The 27324-nt window shown below is 49.1% G+C and overlaps 2 protein-coding genes across 6 annotated transcripts in view; both read right to left on the bottom strand.

Moving 5' to 3' along the window:
- The window catches only part of TNRC6A (trinucleotide repeat containing adaptor 6A), a 95010-nt gene extending 89880 nt beyond the window's left edge, over nucleotides 1–5130 (bottom strand). For both annotated transcript variants that reach the window (XM_074919485.1, XM_074919489.1), the window contains exon 1: nucleotides 5084–5130. The gene's annotated coding sequence lies outside the window, so the exon portion shown is untranslated. The remainder of the gene's footprint in view (nucleotides 1–5083) is intronic.
- A 7364-nt stretch (nucleotides 5131–12494) lies between these two features.
- RBBP6 (RB binding protein 6, ubiquitin ligase) overlaps nucleotides 12495–27324 on the bottom strand; it is a 32074-nt gene continuing 17244 nt past the window's right edge. For 2 of the 4 annotated variants that reach the window (XM_074919660.1, XM_074919661.1), the window contains 13 exons: nucleotides 26942–27030; nucleotides 26723–26819; nucleotides 25816–25955; nucleotides 24757–24929; nucleotides 23907–24010; nucleotides 23115–23470; nucleotides 21934–22030; nucleotides 21775–21853; nucleotides 21626–21683; nucleotides 20151–20513; nucleotides 19687–19788; nucleotides 16490–18238; nucleotides 12495–15448 (listed from right to left, as the gene is read on the bottom strand). In XM_074919660.1, coding sequence (XP_074775761.1) covers nucleotides 13879–15448; nucleotides 16490–18238; nucleotides 19687–19788; nucleotides 20151–20513; nucleotides 21626–21683; nucleotides 21775–21853; nucleotides 21934–22030; nucleotides 23115–23470; nucleotides 23907–24010; nucleotides 24757–24929; nucleotides 25816–25955; nucleotides 26723–26819; nucleotides 26942–27030 — 4977 coding nt within the window. In that variant the 3' untranslated portion in view covers nucleotides 12495–13878. The remainder of the gene's footprint in view (nucleotides 15449–16489; nucleotides 18239–19686; nucleotides 19789–20150; nucleotides 20514–21625; nucleotides 21684–21774; nucleotides 21854–21933; nucleotides 22031–23114; nucleotides 23471–23906; nucleotides 24011–24756; nucleotides 24930–25815; nucleotides 25956–26722; nucleotides 26820–26941; nucleotides 27031–27324) is intronic. The other 2 variants (XM_074919662.1, XM_074919663.1) reach the window with 1 other exon arrangement.

The raw sequence follows: 27324 nt of genomic DNA, 5'->3' as shown, positions 1-27324 counted from the left end.
TGCTGAGGCAGAGCCAGCTTGTCCTTTTAACAAACTCATTTGTTTTTATGCATTGCTTAGTTTCTCTTCTTGTTTCTGAATTCGGGCCCTCCCTGGGAGCAGATGATGTTCTCAGCATAGAGCCTCCCCGGAGCCTTCCCCAGGGACTGAAGTGGGGCTCTGCTCTCGGGGAGCTGCTCCCCCACCACCTCTGTCCCAGGACCCTTCCTCCCCCTCGGTCCCAGGGGCTCTCGGAGCCGCGGGTCGGCACCTCTTACCCGTTCCTCTCCGCTCCCGAGATCCCCCGTTACATTTTCCTCGGCATGATTTGACAATTCTGCCATTACCTACATCAAAACACAACACGAGCTGACTCGGCTGGAGCACGCTGGGTCCCCTCGCCGCCAGCCGGAGGGTGTCATGGGGGTCCGGAGCACCAGCCCCCCACCTGCCCCCTGCCAAGGGGGAAAAGCAGCAGCAACACCCCAAAGCCTCGTCTCGGCAGCTCACGGCCGGTGGCAGCACAGCTTCGACGTGGCCAAAATCTGGCAAGGGGAGAAAAACCATTTTTCTGACCGACCCTGACGGGGTTTCACCAAACCTCCCTAAATTAGGTGGGTTTAGAAGCCAAACGGTTCTGCACTTACTCTCAAGAACAGCACTCGAGGCGGGAGGTTTCCTTTCCCCACTCGCCACTTCAAATCCCGACGTTACGTGCTAAAACAGAAAAAGCGAAACGTTCAGAGCGCGCTCGGGGGACGGCGACGTGCGCCCGGCACGGACCCGGGAGCTGCCGGGGGACCGGGCAGCCCCAGCGCGGGGACCCCCCCTCTCCTGCCCCCGCCAGCCAGGCTGCGTGCGGACGTCTGTCTGTCCGTCCGTCTGGCCGGAGACCCGGCTCTGCCGCTCATCTTCCCAAGGCGGAGCCGCTCCCCCCGGCCCTGCAGCGTCTCACACTGCGTTAGCGGCCGCAGCTGCGAATTGGGCACAGGGAGGATTTGCTGCAGCCCAGGAAAAAACCACTGCAAATAATTAAAATGTACATCGAGTTAATTACTGATAATAACGTATTTCCCTCTCCAATACAGGCTTCTAGCACAGCTTTTGCTGAGGCCAGCAAAGCAAAACGCTTTGTTTCCATTAGTTTTTTAAAATGAAAAAGCCTAATTTGTCTGAACATGACACCAAAACCAGCAAAACATTCCTCGGCTCCAGCCCGCGCTCGCTAACAATATCTTTGCAGTCACATACCAAGGAGATTCAATTATCTGGCAGAACATGTCCCAAAGGCATTTAGATAATTGCAAACATAAGTACAAAATCTGCCACTAATTATTAAAGAAATACCAAATAAGGAGACCAAGTGATAGAGCGGTGGCGTTGCTGGGTGCAAGTCGTCCCCAGCGCTGGCAGGGACGGGCTCGCCGGGCGCGTCCCCGTGATGCCGGGGAACCCCGAACCCGCCGAGCTGGGGGAGGCACCGCCGCAGCCCCGAGCCCCACAGCCGCCGGGGCCGGGGGGCTGCGGGGGGCCGCGGAGCAAGTCAGGCCACCCTCTTCCTGCACAGAACCAGCTGAGCTGAGCAAATAGAGGGAAAATGGTCTGAGGGGCGATGTGAGGGGTGGGGGATGAGGTTCCCCGGCACCAGCCCCACGGCCTGGGACGCACCGTGGGGTGAACCCCCAGCCCCCCGGCCCCGGGGCAGCCCCGGCCCAGGCAGGCCCCAGGCACCGGGGTCTCCACACACCGAGCATCACGGTGGGATTTACACCGAGATTTACTTTTTATTTTCCACTGTGTGTTTCCGTTAGAACCTCACACTCTTTACATCAGGATGTGGGGAAGGAAGAGATCCCGGGGGGGGAGCAGGTCGGCGCTGGCAAAGCAGCCGGAGGATGCGGCGCCGTTGCTGCCTCCTTCCCCTTCCCAACCACCTTTTGCACCGCGTGAGGCGACACGACCCCTGTTCCGCGGTGCCTGCGCTGACGTTCCGTCACCCACCCTGCAATAACAGCAATTACGCTGAATATAGGTCACAGACGATTTTTGTTGAATATTCAGCAGCTTGAATCAGAAAACAGTCACACCCAGACGGGTGGGTTTTGCTTCCTCCTCGGTGTAACAGCTACAGATTTCCTTCCCTTACGCCAGGCAGCAGGAGCGTACAAGACGCTCATTAGACAACATCAAAACACACATCAGAGCTTCAGCGAATCCCGCACCGAAGAGCGATCCTGGCCGGGGAGGGAGCGACGCTTCCCACAGACACGCTCGCCCCAGGCTCTGCTTTTCTTTGGAGCTTTTGAGAGAAAGGCTGTTTCAACGACCTAAAGCAGGGCTGCTGGGCTCAGTCCCCTGAGACGCCCAGACCCTCCTACCCGCTCCTTCCCTTCAGCCTTCCCGAGCTGCCCGGGCCCTCACGGTCCTCGGGGACACGAGGTGACGTACGGAAGCGACCCCTTGGACGAAGAGGGACCCCAATCGTAGCGCTGGCCCCTCTGAATTCAACACGAGTCTGGACGCTGGATCGAGCAGAGACAGGACTTCACGCCATCGGCCCGGCACCGTCTGTGGCAGCGGAGGAACCCCGGAGCCCGGGAGACCCTCTGCTCGCCCAGCGGCAGCGCCGGGGGTCCCCGTGGAGCGTCACCTGCCTGGCTCTGTCCTGAACTGCGAGACAGGGAAGCATCAGCGGTGGGTGCAGCTGCTGAGAGCTGGTATTTCCAGCTCCAAGGAGAAGTTGGATGCTGTTTAAGTGCAATTTAAAAAAAAAAAAAAAAAAAGAAGAAACAAGAAATATAAAAAGGAACGAAAACCAACCCCACACTATGATTTGAAAAGAGAACAAGTCTGGTTTATGACTCAGTGGAACCGCTGGTTATTGTTGCTATCTATAACCACAGGCTGCTTCTCATCCCTTGAGGTTCACCTTTCTTCCCACCAGTCCCCCCGGTTCTGTCCTTTATCCTTCCCGTGTTTGCAGACGCCCTTTGGATCCGCTCTCCCTTCGCCTCCCCAGCTCCTCGAGGCACGCCGGGCTCTGACCGGCTGCGGGACCTTCGGCCCTGCCAGGCTCCAGCAAGGAACACCAAAGGTGTTTGGAAGCAGCACAAAGCTCCCATTTCACCCCCGGCGCGCGGCCGGCAGAGCCGTCCCGCAGCCCAGGGCCGCGCTGCGGCCGGGGAGGCAGCGGGAGCAGCAGCGACGACGCTCCGTGCGCCGCCAAGCCGAGGGGCTTGGAAGGGAGCCCATGTTTGAGGGCTCCTAAAGGGAAAGCAGCTTCTCCGTGACAGCGTGTTGGCAAAAGCACTGTTATTTAAATACAACAGTTTCTTCAGTCAAAGTAAATAATAATTAAGTAAACCCAATTAAAATCAGGAACGCTCCAAAATATTCTCAGAAGCGTCTGAGCGTTTGACTGGGCTCCTGGCGGGAGGAGCACGGCTCATCTCGGAGCTGGAGGGCTCGGTGTGCCGGGGAGGTGCCAAGCACCGGGGCTGGGCGCAGGGACACGGGCGGCGGGGGGGACGGGGGTGCAGGCGGGGGGGGACGGGGGTGCCACTGCCTCCTCCCTGCCTCGGGGCTGCCGCGTATCGGCCCGTCGCGGCTTCCAAGCGCCGTCTGCTTCTGGCCCTCAGGGTCAAGGACACAACCTCTCACACGGACAGCCTGGATGTAACTGGCAGATGAGCAGCTCTGGGGGTGCAGCCCCCCCCCAACTTTCAGGCTCCCCCCATGTCCGTGGGGCACAGCAGGAGCCCTGAGGGGAGTCCCCAGCCCTGCCCCTGGGACTGGGAACAGCGGGGGGAGATTTACAGGAATCGGCCAACCGGGGAGGAATCCCAGAAGTGTCTCAAGGCGGCCCCGTGTGTGCCCCCCCCGGGGCTCAGGCTGCTGACCAGGGCAGGGGACTGGGACAGGCTGCGTGTCCCTCAGGCACATGCCACCCAGCAGGATGTGTGTCCTGTGGCCCAGAATCGTGTCCCTGCGGTGACTATTTTTTCACCATGTCCTCATTTCCACGTCGTCCTTAAAACAATGCAGAGTGTTTTCATCTGCGACACCGAGCATTTCGTTTGCTCACGCATCCTTTTGTCAAAAAGGCGCTCTCCTTTAACCAGCATGATAATAGTAACAATAATATATTTAAATCAAGCTCTTTTTGAGAATATCCTTAAAAAGCCCAGGCATTTTGGAGAGATGCCAAGGTTCTTCCTGAGCTGCACTCAGAGCAGGACCGCGGGCACAAAGCCTCCCGCCTCATTTAGTCTCTGCTTTGGTTCTCAGCTTGCAGAAAATTGATGAAGGCTGCTGGCTTGGAAACTGCAGACGTCAGATACGTTTGCAGACATCTTTATTTATTTTCCCGTGAAAACATCACAACGTGTCTATGCCGATGACAACGCTGAAAACAAAAAGAACTCCCACCCCCAGCAGACCCCAACCCAGCGACACCAGAGCCGGCCGCCCCGCAGCCCTGGGGCTGGGCTGGCCACCGAGGGCAGGGGCTGGGCCCCGGCAGCCCCCGACCACCGAGGGCAGGGGCTGGGCCCCGGCAGCCCCCGACCACCGAGGGCCGGGGCTGGGCCCCGGCAGCCCCGGGACGGCAGATAACCCTGGCGGGCGGCAGCACCGGCGTGCAACGGCCGATCGCGTTCAGTCCTCACCCAGCCTCGCCTTTACCAATCAACAGTCAGCGAGCATGACAAATAATTGTTTGCAGCTGTCATTAGCTGAAAACAAGGCAAATCTGCATATGCTTAATCTTAATTAGGCAGACTTGGCAAGGAGCCCTCGCTCCTTGCTACCAAACAACCATTTCGCTCACAACAGGGCGACAAAAGCCCAGGCGTGCGCATACACACACACACACACAGAGACACATGAAACGTGGATGGAAAAAACGCCCGCAAAAGCCTCATCCTGCCCCAGCCCCGTGGAGGGGTGATGGGGCAGGGGGTGCCCTGCAAGAGCCACCCCATCCTGCCTCCCCCCGCCAGCCCGGCCCAGCCCTGGTGCGCGATAGCGGAGCCGACACAAATAAAAGCTGAGGAATTTCGCCACCGAACGCATCGTCGTTGCTAATTATTCCACTCTCGTTTACCTCTTGAAGGAGCGGGCGCTGGCAGCCCTCGCGGAGGCATTTCCATCGAGGAGGAGGAGGAGGAGAGGCCGTGTGGAGGGACCCGCCGGGGCGGGCTCTGCCGGCAGCCCGGCGCGGGAGCGGCGCCGGATCGGGGCTTTGAATTTGTGAGCGAAGCCCTCGCTGCGTGGGGAGGGAAACCGGGTCACGGGCTCGGCAGCGAGCGCCTTCGGCCCCTCGTGCCCGGCGCTGACGTCAGCCCCGCCGAGCCGGGGCAGCACCGGCACCGGGCGTCCCCCGCGCGTCAGCAAACACAGCCAAAGCCCCATCCTCCACGCGGCACCTTCCTCCTCTTCACCATCATCCTCCTCCAGAACCCTCCCGCCGTGTCCCAGACAAGCCTGGCACGACCCAACGGGGCGTTACTTCGTCGCTGCACGGAGGAACGCAGCCGTGGCGGGTCTGGACAGGCTCCACCATCCCCTACGCGCCGCGGAGCCGGGACCGTCTACGAGGGCGTCGTGGTTCGCCCGGCACCTGCACACCCGCCCGTGTCTGGCGCTGCCAGTTCACACGTTGCCCGGGGAGGAAAGAAGCCGTGTGACCCCCCCGTGCGAAACGCCGGCCCCGAGCCCACGAGCTCTTACCTGGCGCTGGCGGGCGCAGCGCGAGCGGAGGCCCCGGCACCCCGCGCCCTTGCGGCACAGGGAGACGGGCCGAAGGCGTTGGCACGCGGCATCTGGGTAAAAAGAAGATATAAATGGGAAAATACGTTTCCTGCAAAGAAACACCACGCTGACGGGAAGCAAAGACGCCCCAGAGCAGTGCTGGGTGAGAACCTGCCCGAGACGAGCAGGCTGAGCCGAAGTCCCGTGGGAGGGGGCTCGGCCCCTCCATCCCCCCTGCGCTCCGCTTGGCCCCTCCAGACCCGGGCGGAGGGAGGGGGGGCCGTGTCTAGCTGCGGCGGCCGGTCAGGTTGAGGCCTTTGGCTTGTCTGCTGGTTTGTCTGGGCTTGGTTTTGTGGAACATACATCAGGATTGAGCACTGCCGGGGGGGCTGCAGGTAAATGCTCAGAGAGACACCAAATATTTAGCAAAAAACCAAGCCCAACAAAGTTGACCATGGACAAGAGCGAGCCCGTTATTTTCTAAGCTGGTGCCCCCCCGGGCAGGGCAGCAGGAAGCGCCTGCGCGGGCTTTGCGGTGCCTAACTTTATGTTTTATCAATTTACAGCACATTCTACACAGAGGGGAATTAAAATAAGGCTGGGAATCATCAAAACATTTCACTTTTAATTGAAATTGACTCCAAGATTATACATTAGGGAGGCTCAGTGAAAGACGTTACACCCAAGCACACTACCCTACCTGCTGTCTTTGAGACGAGCCCAGCGTGGGCTGGCCGCGGCCCCGGCGCCGCGCGGGCACGGGGGCAGCTGCGGGCAGAGCGCTCGGCAGAACCGCCCCGGCAGCTTTAGTTCAGCAAAAAGCACAGAGGTTGGAATGTTTAAAGCAGAAACCTCCCAGTGCTTTAAATAACTGTAATTAATGTATTCAACACGAGTGGTGTCAAAAACTAAGTGACAGATAACAAGGAGCCCACGGCTTCCCCTGTTTGGCATCCAGAGGAGAGAGAGAGAGAGAGAAATCCATCTGCAGACGTTTAAAACATTAAAATGTATTTTGGAAGAGACAGCGACTGCTGTGTTGGTGTCTACCACAGGCAGCCCAATCGAGGGGGGCCTACTGATGAATACTGATGAATTCTTACCACCCCAACACCCACCGAACAAGCTCTCGGCGACCCAGGAGACCCCCGGCCTGACTTCACTCTTCACCCAACCCATATCCCCCAGGACTGTGAAGCCAGGACCCTGAATTCTAGGAGAGCAAAGTGCCAAAGAGCAAAAATCTTCAGGGAGTCAATCGACAGGGAACCGCCCTCGGGGAGAAGGGAGCAGAACGGAGCGGGCAGAGCCCTGAGGACGCTCTCCCTAGAGCGCAGGAGCTCTCCACCCCCAGGTGTAAGGAATCGGGGAAGGAAGCAAGAGACCTGCGAGGCTGGGGTGGGACCTGCTGGTCAAATGGAAGGGCGAGGAGAAGCGCAGAGGCAGGGGGAGCAGGGACAGGAATCCTGGGATGGGCGGAGGGGCCCTGCCCGGTGTGTAGGGGAGGGCTCGGGAAGGCCAAGGCGCAGCTGGAGCTGAACTTGGCGAGGGACACAACGAATAATAAAAGAGCTTCTCCGGGTACGTCAGCCAGGAGGGGGGAGCAAAGAAAGCGTAACCCCGACCAGCGAGACTGGCAAAGGGGCCACCGCGGAGAAGGCTGAGGTACTCAACGACATTTTGCCTCAGTCCTCACTGGCAGCCTCTCTTCCCACCCCTCCCGAGTGGATGGGCCGCAAGACGGGGACTGGGGGAGCAAAGTCCCTCCCTCTGTAAGAGACGGTCAGGGTGGGGACCCCTGAGGAACCCGAACACACACACCTCTGCGGGACCTGGTGAGATGCGTCCCGAGCCCTGAGGGAATGGCCAAGCCACTCTCCGGGGTATCCGGAAAGTCGTGGCAGCCAGGTGAAGTCCCGGTGGCTGGAAAGAGAGAAGCACTGCACCCGGTTCAAAAAAGGGCAGAAAGGGGGACCCTCTGTCAGGGGCTTTGAGGGACCTGATCTAGTGGAAGGTGTCCCTGCTTATTGCGGGGAAGTCGGACTAGATGGCATTTAAAGATCTGTCCTGAAACCCAGACTATTCTACGATTATTCTGTTCTGCCCTCACGTGTAATGTATTTTTCAGCTAGAGAGGAGCAGATAAAGGCAAAGGCACGTTTCAGGTGCAAGAACACATTGTAGAGCCCATCTGCAGGGACCACAGCTGCAGCAGAAAATAACCAGATAAGGAAGAGGCATTATCTTCATAAAATATTTCCTATCAGATTATATTTACAAACAATCGGAGCATACGGATGAGGGTTGTGGGGAAGGATGGTCTGGACAATAGAAACAGATACGTGAAATAGAAAACGAGATGTGACAGTCGTAACTGGAAGCAAAGACCACGTCGTTGCTGAGTCCCAGGCTGACACGCATTCAACACCTGCCCCTCTCAGGGCACTGCGGGAATGGGAGAGTCTGAGCTGGTTCTCCCGTTTTTCATGTATTTGATTCTCTGACATTATCACAGAAGATTTGATCAATATTGTTGCTGAAAATTGTATTACCAAAAAAAAATATTAAAACCTAGCTCAGCAATTTTTTGTCCAGGTCCGTAAAAACAATTTAAAGTACTGGCTTAGATTCCAATTGAAATGTAAATTGCAACAGAAATCCTAACTGCACCATTCGCAAAGCAAGATTTACAAGAAAATAAGGATTTTACACACTGACTCTATAGGAATAAGCATTTCGGGGGCTGACTCTGCCCAGGCAGATTAGAGCACCGCTCACAAAGCTGCGGAGGTTTCTGTTGTTACCTCCACAGAGGAATCCTGCAAACCCATTATCGCTCGCACAATGCAATTACACGGCTGTAAAAGGGGCTAAACTTAGAAATTAAACAGCAAATGGAAAAACTCCTAAAATTTCCCAAACACAGAGCTAACTGTGTGCAATTTTTAACTTCGGTTCAGAATCACTAACTTCTCCCAGTGAACTCTCCCAGCTCCAGAGACCAACGCAGGTAATTTCAGCAGCAGAACGCGGGTGTGGGCAGGGCGGGGGCCTGGCGGGCGGATGGAGCGGGTGGAGGGCGAGATCAGCCTCTGAGCCGGCAAACCCCCTCGCTGACAGCGCGGATCGCAGGTTGGTTTGCGTTAGGTAGGAGCCACCCGCGCCCGGAGCGGAGGCACTCGGGGCTGGGGGAGCACCCGAACGCGCGGAGGAAGCAGAGGGACCCCCTGACCCCGTGGGGGGGGCTGCTTCCCCAGCCACAAACGGGGGCCGTGCCTGGGTGGGTCACCTCTTGGACCACGGGCCGTAACCAGGAGTGGAGCAACGTGACGAGGTGGCCCTGTGGCTTTTGCACCCCAGGGGTGGTGGAGCCCCAGAAACAAGCTGGGGCGGGGGGCTCAGGGCTGCCACATCCCTGCCGGCCCTCCCCACGGGGCTGGGACAAGAGCTTTGCCCAGGACCACCCTTCTCCATATGCCAGCCCAGGCAGACCCCCCCAGCGGCCCTGGCATCCCCCAGCCACCCCCAGCTAGAGCCCAGCTCCCCCGGGCAAGCCCCGGATTAACCATCTCAGAGCTGGAGCCGGCAAATGTGATCTCCAACTGGTCACGAGCTTTGCTGCCCGTTTCGTGAAGGGGTTAACTACTCACCAACCCCGGGCAGGAGTCCACTCCACTCCCTGCCTCAGCGGGACCCTCGCTGCCATCAGGCAGCGGAGCGGCTCAGTGACGGTGACACCCCCAGAGCCCGACACCGGCCACCAGCCCCCACCGCCCAGCACTGATCTCCCTTTTTAATTAGGGAGCCTCCTTCTCCCGAAAGGTGCACTCCCCCACCAGCTCCCCCAGCATCCCCCAGCCCAGCGGGACTCCAGAAAGCTCCAGGCCTTGATTAGCTCTTCCTTTTAATTAGTCTCATTTAGAGGTGTTGCTTCCTTCAACCTTGGGCTGCCTTTGCTTTCTCTTCCCGACCCGTTAACTGAACCTGGGGGGCAGCAGCCGCCTCCCCCCATGACGGGTTGCTGCCCACCACGAGGTGACCTCCCCGGCCAGGTCTCCTCCTCACCAGCCGCCCCGGGGTGTGACTGCTGCCCAGAGCTGGCCCCGCTCCCCAGCCGAGCTGCTCCCGAGCCGTGCCCCGGAGCTGCCCCACGGCCAGCCCCACACCCTGTCCCAGCCGGGCCTGCAGACAGAACGGCTTGTCGGCTGCTCTATGTGTGCAGGATCCCTGCTGAGCGGGCAGCTAAGCTCACAGCAGCATCGTTTTGTATTAAAATTCTTCCTAGGCAACCCAGTGCCAGGGCAACGATGCAAAAATCAGATCTCAGTAGAACCCATTTCAATACAAAAAACAGCCTCTAAAAACCGAGCCCCTCAGCTTGCTAGGCAAGAATACAAGGAAAAACCTGGCAACCCTTTCTTCAAAAGCTGCACTTTCTGCCCAGCCTTCAGGTTCAGTCAGGAACTTTTTAAAAAAAGTTCAGTAACAAACACTAGTCTTGGCAGATACCAAGCTGCCCACAGAAATTAATCTCCATCTTCCCTCCTTCCACAAAACCTGCCGGATCACAGATGATGAGTGGGGTTAAGCTGTGTCTAACCCCTTTAGGGTGGAGATCATCACAGACAGGACGGGCAGGCGATGCTTTTGCTACTGAAGATACTGGGATACAAGATGCTAAGGAATACACAACAATGCCTTTAACTGGTGTGGCCCCCCCGGGGGTGACATGCCCGAGGGGACCACAGGGTGCACCAACCCCTGGCAGCCCCACGCCTCTCACCCGGAGCAAAGACCAAGATTTCGCAGGCTCAGGCCCGCGCTATAACCCGGCCTCAGTGTCAGGGTCAACCTCTGCAGGTCACAGGACTCTGAGACCCGACAGAGAACAACCTTCCTCTGGTCCTTCGGATACCCCCTCAGCTCACAGACCCCCTCCGCGCCGGGCTGAGCTCCCCCCGATTCTTGAGGCTCCGCAGCCGCCGCCAGCCCTCGGCCACCCGCAGCCTCTGTCCAGCGCTTGGGGCTCAGCACCCCAGCCCCTGGGGCTCAGCACCCCCACCCCTGGGGTTCAGCGCCCCCGCCCCTGGGCCCGCCCCAGCCCCACGACGCGGCGAGGGGCCGCGCGGCTCCAGGCTGGGGGCACGAGCTCCAGACCCCAACGGCCTGGGCAAGCCCAACCACTACAGGGCATCAGATAAACCACTGGCACCCTCGCTACATACAGGTATAAAATATCCAGCCAAATTCAGATTGATATCACAACAAATAGGTAAATACATTCCAATTCTTTTCCCCTTTGAGGCCGGTACAAGGTTTGCTGCTCTTCAGCCGTCCGAGATGGAACACCACCCCTCAGTTTCCAGGCAGCCCTTGGGCTCATGCCCTTACCATCCCAGGAGAAGTTTTATCTGAACATTAACATACTCTTTTCTTCAGCCCATGATCCTGGTATTTTACTAAATTTCCCTGAAGCTGGTGACTATCGGCCTTGCCTGGTGAAGACTAAGCCAAAGCGTCTTTGCCACTGCTGTTTCAACCCCTATTTCCTCTCATTAACCAGTGGATGTAAGCCAATCCTTCCTGGCCTTCACTTTTAAAACACAAAACTATTTTCAGGGGTTCTAACTAAAATTCAATTGGTGTCCTACATTTGTTAATTTTGCCTCTACCCCTGCATGACATGACCCTGCACCTTACGCCCTCCTCTTTCTCCACGGTGCGGATGACATCCGACGCGCCTGTCGCCCACTCTGGGGCAGTTTTCTGTTTGGTCATTTCCCTTTAGATTCCCAAACCGCCGCCTTTCCTGCCCGAAGCTTTTCCAGCTCAAGAGCTGCCGCCTCTCACACGCTCCAAGCAGCCAGGCACCCTCAGCCGCGGGTTCCCGCAGGGACACGGGCACCGACCACGCTCACCTTCAGCGGGCGCCCAGCTTGCTCCAGAAGGAACATACAAAATTTAGTCACAGAGACAACATCTGTTTCTTATGTCCCAACAACAGTCGGGATGTGCTTTGCCCTGCAAAGCTGCAGAAATTCAGACAACTTCTAAACGTGACTAAGCAAAAATCACCTAATCCAGGCCTGCGCAGGCGTTTTCAGCTCAGAAAACTTGCAAAAAAAATAATCGTGAAGTCCACGTGCAGCGTAAACTACGGTCACAGGAGACCGAGACATCACCAGTAACACTGCTATAGCGCTCGAGACAGTGGGGGTTAACTGAGCATTAAGACAGGCATCAACTACAGATTTTTCAGCACAAGGTTATATAAAAATATACATTTTGCCTGTTTTGACAGAGCTATTCCATAAGGAAACTTCCAAATTTGCGCTTCCATGTAAGTCTACTAATACTCTGACCCCTGATAATAAAGCATACTTACACATTCCAACTCGAGCGAGAATCCCGCGTCACCGAGTGCTACGTTTCCTGTACTTCATTAGGCCGAAGCTCACAGAGAACGGTGCAAATCTCCAGTTTTGCACAGCCTCACCCCGAGGGGCACAGCCCGGGCGAAGGCGAGCCCCGGGCTCCGGCACGACCAGCTCCCCCCGCAGCGGAAACGCCAGGCGGGCGTTTAAGCACCATTCCCGACACGCGCTCTTTGATTCTAGGAAGTAAAAAATGTGAGTGGCTTAACTGTAAACCCTGCTTCACTTTGTGCAGAAACCACCGGAATCCACCAGGAATGCTCTGACGTGACAAGGCACAGGGCACTGGAAGGGAGAGCCAGTGCTAATCCCGGTTTGTCCTTTCGGCCACGGCAGCGCGGGACGCTCAGTCTAACCCTGGAGTTCAGATACGATCGTCACCCCCGCTGAAAAGCAAGACGAATTATTATTTCACTATTTCCGTACTGCTCAATACCCCCGTAACAGCACCTATAAACAGTGACACTTGTTGAACAAAATAGTCTCTGCAAGCAGGAAGCCCTGAAATGCTGCTTTAATTGATCGCACTCGCAAACAGAACTCCGGGGGCAAAGCCCTGGGCCAGGCACCGCTGCAGTCACCCGTCAGGCCCTTCACACACAACAAGGAGTATTTCTCACCGCCCTTTCCGACAGTCGAGCAACATCCACCGCTGCCGCTTTTTTTTTTTTTTTTTTTTAAATTACATGTCTTAAAAGTTATCGAGCTAATTAAATTTACATTTTTTTAGCTTTCCTGTCACTGTTCCAAGCAGAAGGCCGCCTTTCTAGTGGGCTTTCTTCTTCTGCCAGACTCATCTGCTGAACCCCACGTTTCACGGAAGGGTTAGTTCTGTATCAGCTTCTATTTAAAAAACCACAGAGATCTCGGTGATCGGCACTGTTGAGAGAAAATACAGATTACAGGGCATCTTTCCGTGTGAAGTGACAGCACCTTTCTAAGCACACTGGAACAACGCTGCGATGCGACAGCCTACAACGTAACCTCCTTTTAAAACAGCCAGCCCCAGCTGTTAACAGCGGCTGCATTTTTGGGGCCATCTACTACCTTTTACGATAGAAAAACAAGCCTACTTGGCACAAGAAAAAAGGGCACCTCCTGGCAGTACCTCCCCACACTGCACCAAGTTCGAAGGATCTCAAGTCCTACCAGTCTTTTCCAAATTCAACCCACTGACGTTACATTTGGTGTATCAGCCACCACAAGCGTTTACGGGCAGCTTTTTCCTGTCGCTGGGCTTTTCTCTGCTGATGTTCAGCTATCAGTGGAAATCTCATCACATGGGATAGTTTACTGAAAACTTTTTATTGTAATCAAAAAGTGACATAACAGGGCTGTAATGTATTCTGCAAATCATTCTGCTGATATTTTATAACTGATACCAGCTTCTTCTGCCAGGCAATTAAAAAAAAAAAAAAATTCGAATGTGAAAATTTTCACAGTACAGTAAACTCCACCCAAACTAATTAACGGTGGTTAAAAATAAGATGCCCCAGCAAAACCTTTCATGTTACATGGTCACAACTCACAATTCTGTACAAAATGTTCACTTTTATAAAGCTCTGATGTAAAAATCAAATAATCAAGCAGCAATATTTTAAGTGCAGCACAGGGTCTTTCATGTCATTATTTACAACGCTTGAATTCGTTTACATTTTAACAAAATTTAATACAGATGACTTAGGAATTAAGTCATTTTTTATTATCTGTCGTTCTATGTAGTGACAGATTTCACTTTTTGGTCATCTTTCTCTTTATCCTTGCTCTTCTTCGATTTTTTCTTCTTGTGTTTGTGTTTTTGGCTCTTTTCCAATTCCGTTTCGTTTCCAATGTGTTTCTTATGCTTCTTGTGTTTCTTATGCTTCTTGTGCTTCTTCTTCTCTTTCTTCTTTTTCTTTTTCTTGCTGTCTTGACTCTCTCCTGAGCTGGCACTGCTGCTGTGGCTTCGAGTCTGGCTCTCGGAGGGGCTCTGGCTGCGGCTGCGGCTGACGCTGGGACTGCTCTGACTCTGACTCCGGCTTGCCTCGGGCTGCTCGGCTGGGGCAGGTGCTGCCACATCCTCCTTCACCTTATCAACAGCCTTTTCTTTCGGCTCTTTAGGATTCTTTCCCGCAGCTTCCTCCTCTTTTGCAGAGACATTACTCTCACTGTCACTCTCGTTGTAGTCTGGTACAAACGCAGCCTCATCAGTCTCTCGAGTCAGGTCGGAGGAGAGCCGCGAGGAGCTGCTTACCTGAGGCTTGGGCTTGACGGCGCTTTTATCGTTTTGTCCAGTCATGTTCTCCTTCTCATTTTTCACATCTGGCGACTCTTGTTTTGAAGGTGGTTTATTACTGCCTGGCTCTTTCTCTTTATTGCTCTTTACTTCTGGAACGTGCTTCTCTTTCTCTTTTCCTGAATTTTTATCTGGAGGCTTGTGTTCCTCCAACGTGCGCTTGGAATCGTGAGCGGCTTTGTGATCCGACTGCTTCCGCTCACGCGGAGGGCTGTAGCTGCTCCTTTTGGCATCTCCCGCGCCCTTTTTGGACGGCTCCGCCCGTTCGTCTCGCGGCTTACTTTTCTGTGCTGATGCAGACTCTCTGTTTCGAGAGGGGGAGTCTTTTCTCCTTGCTAATTCGCTCTTTTCGTCTCTACGCTTGGAACTAGAATGATCTCTGTTGCCATCGTGGTCAGACTTTTTGTCTCGGTTTGGAGTAAAGTCTTTAGCAGTGGATCCACGGCCAGTATCATGTTTCTCTGAAGATCTGCTGTCTTTGGAAGATTGAGAAATATTTTTTCCATTTCCTTGCTCAGTTGCACGTTCCGAGTGGTCTTTTTCTGGCTGAACACTGCTCTTTCTCTTCTCAGAAGAGTCCTTGTCTGACAAAGAATGATCCCGGTCTTTGGTTTTTCCTTTCTCATTCGACACGGAACTTTTTGAACTTTTTGCATCATGCTGGGAGCTTTCATAACTTGCCTCTTTTGTAGTTTTCTGTGTTTTCTCCAAAGGCTCTGTCTCTTTTTCATTGTGTTTTACAGGGTTTGGTGGCTTAGCACTCACATTTTTTATAACACTAGCAGGTTTCCCTACATTTGCAGGCACCTGGGTAGATTTAATGTCTTCCTCTTCAGACTCAAAGTCATCTTTATCCCACTTTGACTGAGGGACCTGGATCATAATAATGACATCTTCAGCAGGGGCTGTTATATCATTATTATATTCCTCCATGGTCTTAATGACAGTTCGTTTTGTATCTGGCTTTTCTTCAGTCTTTCTAACGGGGCTTCCTCCAGTAGAACTAGTGCTAAGAGGAAAGAAGCAGACATTAGTAATGGGTGTCATACACGCACCGCCATCTTCTGTAACATTTTATAAAATGGCTTTTGTTTCAATTCTAAATCTGCAGCGTTTTTCAAAAGATGTTCCATTAAGGGAACAGACATGAGAAAGGATGAGATGAGTCCACTAGCTAAGATTATGAGCAATCAATTAATTTAGTATCTTGCTACTATACATTTAATGAACAAAGACACAAGATTATCAGATTGGGGACTGTCTGATCTGGTAATTCCTTCATGTCCTATTTCTAACAATGGCAGATAAATCAGATATACAGCCCTGATTCAACATGTAAGCAAGCAAAGAGGTATATACAAGCAAAGTTTTACCCTCACGAACCAGGGTTTTTCTCTAGAAACAGCTACGTTTTAAATAACTTTAGAATATCAGGACACTATCTTAAGTCTCCAGTAGTATCTTAAATGTTTTGAGTTTGCTTAGTCCTGCTTCTTTACACACTCAAACGTAAATAACAGCTCCACACTAGACCACTTTTTTTTCCCCCCACGTCACACAATACAGAAGACAGACCTCCAAAGTAAGTGCCAGAAAAAGCTGGCACTGAGCTGGAAGCAGCGTCGCTGTGTCAACACGGCACTGCGCTCAGAGGCAGAGTCAGCACAAGCTGCTGTTTCTGCAAGGGATCATTTCATGTCACACTGACAAAATCACCTTGTGCAGACAGGACTGTTGCTCTTGCCTTTGGCAGGGAGCTGGATTTGAAGGAAGACAGAGGGGACACCTCAGAGTAAGAATTGGGGAAAAAGGCCCCAGAAGTAAGGGTCAAACAACACGTCACCAATGAAGTAACCTTAACAGCTTTCTGTGCAGTACAGACTGCTTGTTTTCTTTAACAAAATCCGATTTTGATCCAAGTACAGTTTAACAGAAAAGATCACAGATTATTCACTCATTTAGCACAGATTTCACTGTTCGTTAGGCACCATAAAGAATTTTTCACTGGGGAGGGTGTGAAGAAAGAACAGGAAATAAAACTCTGAGGTACCTGGTGTAATCTACGAGAGTCGAACTAGATCCATCAGCTGCTGTTACTTTTCTTCTCACTTTTCCCTTCGTTTTTTCTTGTTTAACTTTGCTGCTGCTCGGCTCAGGTTTCTCAACAGGTTCTTTTGCAGGTGGCACATTTTCTCCACTCACAATCTTCTTGCCAGTTTCTCGGTTAAGTTTAATTTTTTTTGCGGGGTTGTTAAGAAAAGCAGATTTATCCTTTTCCGGAGTTCGCTCTCCTTTCTCACCATCAGGCTCAGCCTTTCCCTTCGGCGATGTTTTTGATTCAGCAGTTTCTGGTTTAGAGGCTTTTACTGAAGTGGCTTCGTGTTCTTTATCAACCTTTTCATCTGCTTTTCTTTTTCTCTTTTCCGGTTTTGCATCAGAAGGTTTGCTTTTTTCAGCAGGTTTTTTTGACTTGTCCTCTTTGTTGGAGGGCTTCTCCGACTTGGTTTCTTTTGGATGGTCTTTCTTGGCCTTCTCCTCCTTGGCTGGTCTGGTTTCTGGGTGATCTTTCGTCACTTTTGGGTGAACCTTCCGTGGGGTACCAAGAGCCTTCTCATCCTTTTGAGAGGAAGACGTTTTAACGCTGTCTGTCTTTGGCAACTCCTCCTTCACTTTTTTCACAGGAGGTTCCGTTCGAGGAGATTTTTCACGGTCGGTGTCCCCCTTTTCTTGGGAAGCTTTAGCTGGTTTTATAGTATTGTCTTTCTTAGCAGGAACAGCCGCTTCTACTTTCCGCTTGGTCTTGTCAGTTTTTGCTTTTGGCTTATCCTTCTCCTTTTTCTCCTTTTCAGACACAGGTTTGAAAGCAATGGAATCTGCTTCCATAGGCTCATCTCTCACAGGGGTGGCGTCATCTCTGCTGGGGACCATGAACAGAGAGTCTGTTTTAACATCTTCAGCTGTAACCGGCTCTCTTGGTTTTCTCACACCTTCTAGCAACTCAGCGTTGGGAAATCCTTCGTTCTCATCCCCTTTCCTTCTCTTCCGGTGCTTTTTGTGTTTATTTCCTTTGCCATCTCCCAGGGGATTTTCCACCTCCTTCTCTTTTGATTTTGTAGGATCTTTGATGCCATGGCTCTCTCTTCCAGAAGGTTTTTCAGGGTAACTTCCAGCTATATTACGGTTTCTGTGGCTCTGCCCACCGGGATAATCCTCCCTACGTCCTCGAGCGTATGGTGAATTCTCTCGTCTGGTCCCAGGTGGACCAAACCTATCTGGAGAAAAGTTCTCTCTGCTTACTGGAGGTCGAGGCTGAGTGCCAACAGCATAGCCCTTGTAAAACTTCTCATACCATTCCCTATAGTTCCTCTCCCATTCTCTGTATCTTTCCTTCTCAAAGGGATCTCTAAAGTCAACAGATCTGCCGTAGTAAGCTTTCATGTCATAGGGTGGAACTTCTCTGTATCTGTTAAAATACTCCCTTTCTCCTTCCCCTTGAGGTATAGTCCGTTTAGTGGGAGACTGGCCTCTGAATACTGGAGACCTTGACCGTGAATGGTATCTTCTGTATGGGGGTGACCTTGACCTCGATCGGTGATAACCATGTGACCTCGACCTAGAACGATAGTTACGACTCTTCCCTTTGCCTCTTCTGGGATATGGCGGTGACCGTGAGTAGGAACGAGAATGGGAACGACTAAACGATCGAGAATAGGAGCGAGAGCGGGAAGAACCTGATCTTGACTTGGAGTAGGTATACGAACTTCTAGAGTAAGATGAAGCACTATAGGGAGACTTGGACCTTAAAAGAAAAAAAAAAAAAAAAACAACACAAAAAAATAAATGAAGTTAATTCAAAACAGTCACTCTCCCCAATTTTTTTCCTCCCAAATTTGGTTTGGGTTTTTTTTCCTCTCCATATGCTTATGTCAAAGCTTCTTTCAGCTGCTGACATAATGCTACTGCAAATTGAAGAACTTGATAACATGTAAAAGTTTCTGCTTACAAGACAGAACAGCTGCTGCTTTGTTAGTGTAAAACATACAGGAAGGGTAAGTCTATTTCCACTCACTTCCACCACATGAGCTACCACAGCTATTGATTGATTTAAGGTGGTGTACACTGGCCTCTACTGGTACGTGAACACGCACATTTTTCACTACTCAGCAACTACATGCAGTGCAAATCATTTTTGTTGCAGTACGATGCAAAAAGAGCAAGTCTTAATGGCTACAGCGCAGTATCAAACAACAAGAAAACACGATTTAGCCTGAAGACAGTAAAGCTCACTTTCAGAAAGCCAGCTTAGTCTATTTAACTTCACTACGTATCTGGCAATTTGTACAGAATGCAAAATACTTGTACTGCAACCTTACGTACAGGACTATTTAATCGACACTTCTAGCCAGATGCCCTAGCTAAGTTTTGCACATACCTCTAGCTCTAACCAAGGCTAGTGACCACATTTCAAGGAAAATCGTATCTAAAAGCTTCTTAAGTCAGCCTCTTGCAATATGACTCAATGCCATTACTCTGGGAAATACACTGACAGCGTCACTAATAGCGAGCTATTCAGACTCCTGCCCAAGTGATTTGTGGAGACAGAAAACATCAGCTGCCCTGCATTTTTTCTTCACAAGTTTTTCTTTTATTATTTGTTTTAAAGAACCGTTTCACATTATTCTGCATACATTCATTAGCATCATGCCTCCTTCTCAAAGTCTTCCACCAATTTAAGATTTCCTTAAAAACAAGTCTGATCTTTTAATTCCTAAGAAAAATTTAACAATGTCAACAAAATACTAGCAAAAAGCCACCAGTCTGCAGTCCAGGTTAAAAATCTCTCCATGTATCCACATGAGATAAACAAGAGGAAATGAAGACAATTTCTCTCCCACATCTCCTCCGAAGTGCTCTGAGGTAATGGTTACACTCAGAATAGGGAGACACAGCAAATCCAGCAACTACACCTATTCAGGTTCTATCCTCCTCAGGCTGTCAGGAGGTGAAGGATGTCACTGCAGAGAAGCTTTAGTAAGAGACACCTGCTCCTTAGCAACTGCTGCCAAATTATCACTATCAGTCAACTGTAATCTCTGCCATATTTGAGCTAGTAACCTACATATGGAACTCCTCTCACACTAATCCCTTGAATCATCCAATCCCTCTAACAATAGAGAGGTGGAGTGGAACTCCTCCTGATTCTTCTAGACAATCTGCTTCTCCATTACGGACATGTAAAGCAGTTACCTGGAAAACGAACGCCTACGCTCCTTTTGAATCTTTTTATATTCCATCAATTCCTTAGCAAAATCATTTGTAAACTCATCAAGTTTGGACTTTTTCTTTTCCCTGTTAAAATAAGTTTGACCTTTATTACAATTATAGTTTGACCTTTATTACAAAAAGACATCAAGAAACAAAACATGGCCAATATGAGAAATGTATACTGCATGCAAATGCAAAAGGTGAACATCCTATTTAAGCAAAAACAGTTTAGAATTCCTACAAGTTTTAGGGAAAGTTTTAGAATTACATTTGTCTTGTTTTAGTTTTGCATGTTTACCATCTGCAGTGAAAAACTATATTGAAAAAAAAAAAAAACTACGTCATTTTTGCTTATGTCAGATGCACTTTAGTGTAACTGCAGTCCGATACGCTACCGAAATACAAAAAATGAAAAACAAGGCAACTTCATTGAGCCAAATACTTACTCCTCTTTAAGTCTCCGCTGCTCTCTGTAAAACTCCTCCCTAGATAAGGGAGGTGCTTGTGTCGTTGGGATGGTGTTTGAGTGAGCCGCTGGTACTGCTGCCGGTACCCAAGCTGATGACATGTTTGCAGGAGCTGGGGGGTATCCGGGAGGGGGGACAGTGTACCCAGCAGATGGAGGCTGACCAGGTGGGAACTGAGGAGGAAACTGAGGTGGTGGTACCCCCGGCGGAAGAGGAAGCGCGTGGGGTGGAGGAGGATACAGGGGAGGTGGAGGCACAGGCACAAAGACCGGGGTCGATGCTGGTAGTGTTGGGGCCTGAGTCCTCTGGGCGCGGTCACTGTGCGGGCGTCCTCGGTTTGTGCTGGAGAAACCCAGAAACACGTGTCACCGTGTGTTACGCTCTGCCCCGACTTTAAAGAGGAAAGCGAATGAAGCAGGAGCATGGTGCCGAGCACCCCTTGTTCTCAACTTGAGCGTTTTTGTTTTCTCTCGAGGCTACATTCACTTCCTGACCCTCACCCCCAGCAGCCCCCTCCGCCTTCTCTCCCTATACTCAGCTTCGTGCCTGTGGACAGAGGCTGCCCACGCCCAAGAGGCTCCCACCTCCACGTGCCGAGTGCCCACCGCTCCCCTGCCGCCCCCTGACACGCTTCATGCTTCACACACCTGATCCTCAAAGTACCCCTCAGAGATGAACTCATCTCCTCTCAAACGTCTTCTAACTTCTCCCACAAACCCTTCCTATGTCACTGCCTCGTGATGGTGTATTCGGTCTGTTCTTGTCCCCAGACTGTTAATTTTCTTCCTCACTGAATTTGAGATTTTATATCATCTGTGGGATGGATCCCGGTTTTTGATTTATCATTAAGATTTTATAAACGCAATGCACCCTTACAATCTATCTGTAACAAATAAACACCAAAATGAAGGACTAACTTGACACTGCGATAATAAATAAAACAGACTCCTCTCTCCCCCACTGAGAGAAAGTAGCTTGGCTGTTTGAGGAAATTAAAAATTGTCATAGAGTTAACAGCGTTGACTTTTCCAATAATTTGCTCTATCAGTACCAACCAAGTTGTTAAAGAATGCTGGAGACTGATTTCTATTGGGAAATCAATTTCTTTAGCCCTATTCAGCCAGTAATCAAAAGGGTGTCTTTCCACCTGATCTTTTAATTATATTTAATTTTTGTATGTAATTGTGGTTTCCTCAAAAAGCATTCATTTTTCAGAGCCCTCTTTTCAATTATGTACTGGAGTCTTATTTTAAATAATTCTACTGCAAGCACAGATCCCTTTTGTTAAAGCTAATTCAAACTAAGCCATTTAGAAATTAATTACAACTTTTATTCTCCACAACTATCCACGCATACTTTTTTCATCACAAATAGGCTGTTGTCTAAGTTATGTGTTACAGCCTGACTGAACAGGTTACAAGCAGTAACATACTGAATTTCTGTAGGATACTTACAGTTCCCAGCCTGGTCTGCCACCTGCTGAGCGAATGGTACTGGCTCTCATTGGATGACCTTTTGGAGTGGGCAGAAGAAAAAAAAAAATTCAGTTTACCTGAAGATCGTTTTTTAGAAGAAATTCTATTCTAAAGTTACAGTTACTTACCCGTTGTGGGTATTGATTGTCCTTGAGGGCCCAGAAGACTTGGCAATGCTGGTTGTCTTAGTACAGGAACCTGATAGCCCTTGTGAACAGATGCAAGCAGTTAGAAAATAAGCTCTACTAAAATATAAGAATCACTGCCCGTGTTGAAATAAAATTTACCTTCTCTTCCAACAAACTGCTGATTGACAGAGAGGAAGATTTAGAAAGTTCAGCGGCAGTCACCAGAGCAGCAGGAGGTATAACAGCATCGGCATCACTACAAGAAAAAAACAATTTTTTTATTATGCAAACATTGTTTTGAAATGTTACTTGAAATATAAAGTCCAAGTTATAAATGGAAAAAATAATAAAAATAAATCTCCACCAGATTGACAAAGGTGAAGTTGGCTGATTCTAAATGAAGCACTAGGAGAAGTCAGTCTGGACTAGGGGCATTTAAAGAGCAAGCCCACTGGAAAAGAAGTATTAATCTAGCTGCACGTGAAAGGATTGGGGCACGTATAACCTACACGCTGCATCTCAGTTCTGGAAGATGCAAGAACTGAAAATCTATTTTGATCAGAGATGTTTCTGTGCTAGTTCAGGGGCTGCCTTAGAGATTCTTCTGAATTCGTACCCACGGTACAGCTGTGCCTGGCAGCCTCTGGGCAGTGGCTCTTTGCATTCAAGGCGTAAAGTTGAAAGGGTGTGAACAATACTGCTTACTAAAATCTGTACTAAACAACAGCACAGATTTTAAATGTAATTTCATATGACTTCACTGGGTTGCAAACTTTGAGACTTTCATGTTTGTAAATACTTCACATCCGCAGTGTTTCAATGTTTATTATGCATCACGGACTGCACCCTGTATTGTGACTCTGACTTACCATAATACTGGTGACAGAAACAGCATAGAAAAAAGTGATGTGAAAACACCTGGTCCATTTTACCTACAACTGTGCTTTTACACTTTTCATGAAAATATTATTTCCTCAGCGCTAGAGAGAAATTAATGCACTCAAGAAGGTTTGACATAACTAAATGGTTAATTTAGGAGTTGTTAGTTGCTTAAGGTCGAAAGGCTCCTGGGAAAAAAAAGGTTCTTCTTTCAGGGGAAACCTGTACTGAATGCGGATAAGGGAACCAAACAAGAAATATTTCTGAGAAAATTCTTGCATGAGGCACACTTCCAACTTATCAAAGTGTCCTCAAAGTAAAAATAAAACCCAGAACTTGCACAATTATCTGGAAATGTCACTAATGATACATAAACTGCTAGCTGAGAAGCTCAAGAAGAATAATCTACCTTTAGCATTTTGGTGTCTGTTACGCTCACGGTGATCTGCAGATTCACTTACCGAAAAGGCCCATCTGGCTTTTCACCACGGAGAGACAGGGACACTGCTGGAGGGAGATCAGAGACGACGACAGAAGACGGGTTTACGGGCAGCCCAGCTGCCACAGGTGACTGCCCAGGGGCCAGCGATGACAAGGCAGCAGCAGAACGAGAAGCCAGAGAAGCCAGCGGGATCATCAGGGGATCCTGCTGCCGGGCGATGGCCGGCCGGAGCAGAGGCTGCAGGTTCCGAGTTATTGTTTGTCTCATCAGGGGCGGCGGAGGCGGCGGCGGCGGCGGCTGCTGCTGCTGTTGCTGCTGAATCTGCTTACGGAGCCTTTTTGTGTAGCCAGTTTCATTTTTGAAGTTGTTCACAGCCTAGGGGGAGAAAAATATTTACAAAAATGTACTACGAAACTTCAGTAGATACACGAACAAAAGCCTCCACGGAGCAGCACTGCTTGTCTATTCCTGTAAATGCTATTAATCCCCAAATAAACCAACATGCTATGAGCACATCACACCGATAGCAATGACGGGTAACTCAGAGCACCTGCATTTAAAGTACTTCAGTGCTACCACCGAATCCGAAAGCGGGGCCATCATGTTAAACAAAAGCATGACCTGAATTTGCCAGATTGTCCCTACAGCGTTATAAAGCTTCTGTGACAATAGATAATGTGTTTGAAAAGTAAACTTGGCCTTCTACAATTCACCCTCACTAAAGGAGATGTAAATTAGTATTTTCTTCCTGTTCAGCTTTTAAAAAATAGACTTTTCTTACACACAGTTTACGTAGAAGTAATCATGTTACCTGGCGTAGGAACTTGTTGGCAATTAAAGCATCAGGAGAAACATCTGTCTGATGACATGTTGGGCATGTATGTTCCTCTGACTCCAGTAATGCTGTTCTAATACCTGTGAATAATTAGACACATCAACAGTTTTTAGCCAAACTAAGGAATTTTTTGGGGTTCTCATCAATTATAAAAACATGGAGATGATTATCGGGTGAGTATGGTCTTGAATAGAGAGTGTGAAGCTATAAAGGTTCAACAGTGTAAAAAATTTCTAGTATGCAGCAAATAACGACACAGTTTTGATATTTCACTACTGTAACATTTAAAGGTGTAGAACAGGCTGTGTCTTGATGTTTCAACTAGTCTTTTTTTCCGCGATTTAGTACGGTGAGAAGTCGCCAAACTCAAGGTTAGTGAATAAAACACATTTTAAAAAAACCATTAGCAGGTTTGAGTTCTGAAGGTTCTAACCAGCTCTCCTGTGAAGAACTATGTGGATTAGATGCCCAACTAGCCATCTGCTGCAGACCACAGGAAGTCACCAGAGCTGGACATGTAATTTTATAAGAAAGAAAGGGCTGTGGACAAACTAAATGCATTTGATAACTGTTACTGTAATCACCTGCACAATTATGCACTTTTCTCATAATCCTCTGCACGTAAAGAGGATTTAACTTGAGACATAACAAAGAGAAAAAAGCTTTCTGCCTTTTTTTTTTTCCCCTTTCTACGAGAAGAGTCCTTTCCTATTTGGGGTGTACTTAAGTATTAAATAGAGCTGGTGGAATAATTCCATTATCTCCTATTTCTGCTTTCAGAAGACCAGATTTGATGGTTTGAATTAACAAACATAGGGACACTTACATTCGTCGCAATAGCTGTTTCCACAGCAGGGAATAACAACTGCATCGGTCATTATATCTTTACAAATGAGACATAACAACTCATCTGGAATAGGATCATCTTCTTCTGAAGAGGAGGACGGCTCCTCTGGCAAAAAGGGAGGCTTTTCCTTCTTTCCTATAGCATAAGCTTCCCTGGAAAACAGGGTGGAGAAAGAAAAAGAAAAAAGTTAAAGATGGCTAAAGGGAAATCTTTCCCAGCTTTGGATTTTATCAGAGAAAGATAATAGATGGAATTTTCCTCACTGCCTTCTAAAACACAGTCATTCAGTTTAAACTACTTTTCTATAGCCACAACACTAGAAGAGGGAGGAGAGAACAATTTTCCTTCTGCAGAACTCTCCCATTCATTGGATCAACTAAGAAATTAGCTCAGGCTAGAAAAATATTTTTTTGACAGCTAGAAATCAGATGAAATGAATCCCATCTTCCTTTGCCAGAGGGTAAATGTAAATTGCAGGCTCAGGATAAAGCCAGTCTCTGAGTAATTACATTTTAAAAATGAAAGAAGTCTATGTTGCAGCTTCTACAAAAGGAAATCCAGGACACAAAGCCAGAAGCGCTACCAAGTGCATTTTAAATCAGCCGCTGTTCTCAGCACACACAGTATTTTCTTAGTTTATAGCAACAGGAAAATATCAGCCTGTTTCACACATGGGATTTGATAGAAGTCAGAGGGGGAGGAAATTCTCAGTCCAACAGCTATTTCCTAAATTTTGCAAGCAGCCTTTGAAACATAAACCAGAAGCAAAACAAGCTTTCAACAAGAACGATGCCAAGGATAAACACTACTGAAATGTTTTGCAGCAATAAAGGTTCTTTGCACACCGCAAGTTTAACCAACTTCCAGGGGTATGAAGAGGGGGGCCGCCCTGTTTCAACACTAGACAGCATCACAGATCTTAAGGTTTTTAATCCTGTAATTACAGATGCTGGCCAACTTGGCTGCATTGCCACTCATGCATTTAGGCAGGTTTTCTCTCATTCACTTTTTGGTCAGTCCCTTTAATTCCATACTTACGCATCGATAGTTGGAATTGCATATTTTCCAGTGTTTGTCAGCATAGCACCCTTTGTATTGGGATCCTTCACCTCCATCATGAAACTCCTTGGAATTCCTGTGCTCTTTTTAATTCTGGGAACAGACTCAAAATTTTTGTCCTGTTAAAAGAGATGCAGACGTATCTCAAGACCCACACTTAAAATGAGATTTCAATGATTATTTTAAGCACCGAAAGCCTCTAATCCTCTCTTAAAGACCTACTTCCCTAATGAACATAGCCAGGATGCTCTGAAGGCTCGAGCAGCGTTCTGAACTCAGCTGACATTCTTCGGCTTAACTTCATGTTCCTTAAGGGTGAAATATCCCTCAGCTCACCATCCCCTCAGAGAAGAGGCACAAACCTGCTCCTCCTCCAAAGCCAATTCAGAGGAAGAGCTCAGTTCGTGCTCTGAACCCGTCACTGGGGAAACTTATAATCACCATCTATATATGCAGGTTGAATTCGTAACTCATGCGTGTACATCCAACGACTAATGTTGAATACTCAGAGACTTGTGTAATTAAAACATTCAATAGACGGGGCCAACAGAAACATCCTCTTTTACATGAAATACTGAACACTGTGAACTGTCATAAAGTTAAAAACTGAGAAAATTTTCCAGTAATATTGAAATGTATCACAATATACATGAAAGTTCACAGAAAAACATCTCTATTTAATGCCTATGACCTAGAAAAAAAGGTAGTTTTACATTCATAATTCCAGGTTTCCCTTCAAGGGCTTTGCCACACTACCATATAACATCTGTATTTCACCCTCGGAGATACAATTCTTATTATGAACATTCACATATTTGTTAGGTAACTGTTAAGGCAAAAAAACCCCAAAACACTAAGCAATACCAGATGTCCCCCACAATCTTACCCCATTTGTTGGGCAGTTCTTTATATAGTGGCCAGGTTTTCCACAACGAAAGCAAGTATAGGATGGTGGAGGTGGACCCAAGGGTTTCTTCATATAACTAAAAGGTTTTTGGGGGGAGAAAAAAAAAAAAAAAAAGGTACAGATGTGTCTCTCCTGTTAAACATCTCTACAATTTTTTCATAATCTTCAAAGAACAGATTTGACCTTATTAACACTTACTTGATTGGATCATATTCATGGCCAGACTGTGTCATCATAGCTTTTATTTTATCTTCTTCGGAAGCATTGGCTTCAGCCAGATTGGCAGTCTGTTTAACAGGTAATTATTTGACACACACATTAGAAACACATTTAAGCCCACACAGCCAAAGACAACACCACTCATCCAATCCTGTAAAGAGCAGCACAACGCTAGCTGAGGTTGCATGAAACCAGCTGCTTATATAAAATATATTTGTCCTGAAGATGTTCTGGGGAGTCCTTACGCCATTACATGATGTTTATGTGCCTGTTAACCTACTTGAAAAGAGCATTCTTGGGCACTCAAAACCTTAGGCTCTGTTTGTACCTTACATAAAGACTTGTGTAACCAATCCAATTTT

This window comes from Athene noctua, chromosome 15 (genome assembly GCF_965140245.1).
Source record: "Athene noctua chromosome 15, bAthNoc1.hap1.1, whole genome shotgun sequence".
In the NCBI taxonomy this organism is placed as follows: Eukaryota; Metazoa; Chordata; class Aves; order Strigiformes; family Strigidae; genus Athene; species Athene noctua.
The sequence above is the reverse complement of the archived record's forward strand: the minus strand, read 5'-3'. Positions and strand labels throughout refer to the sequence as shown.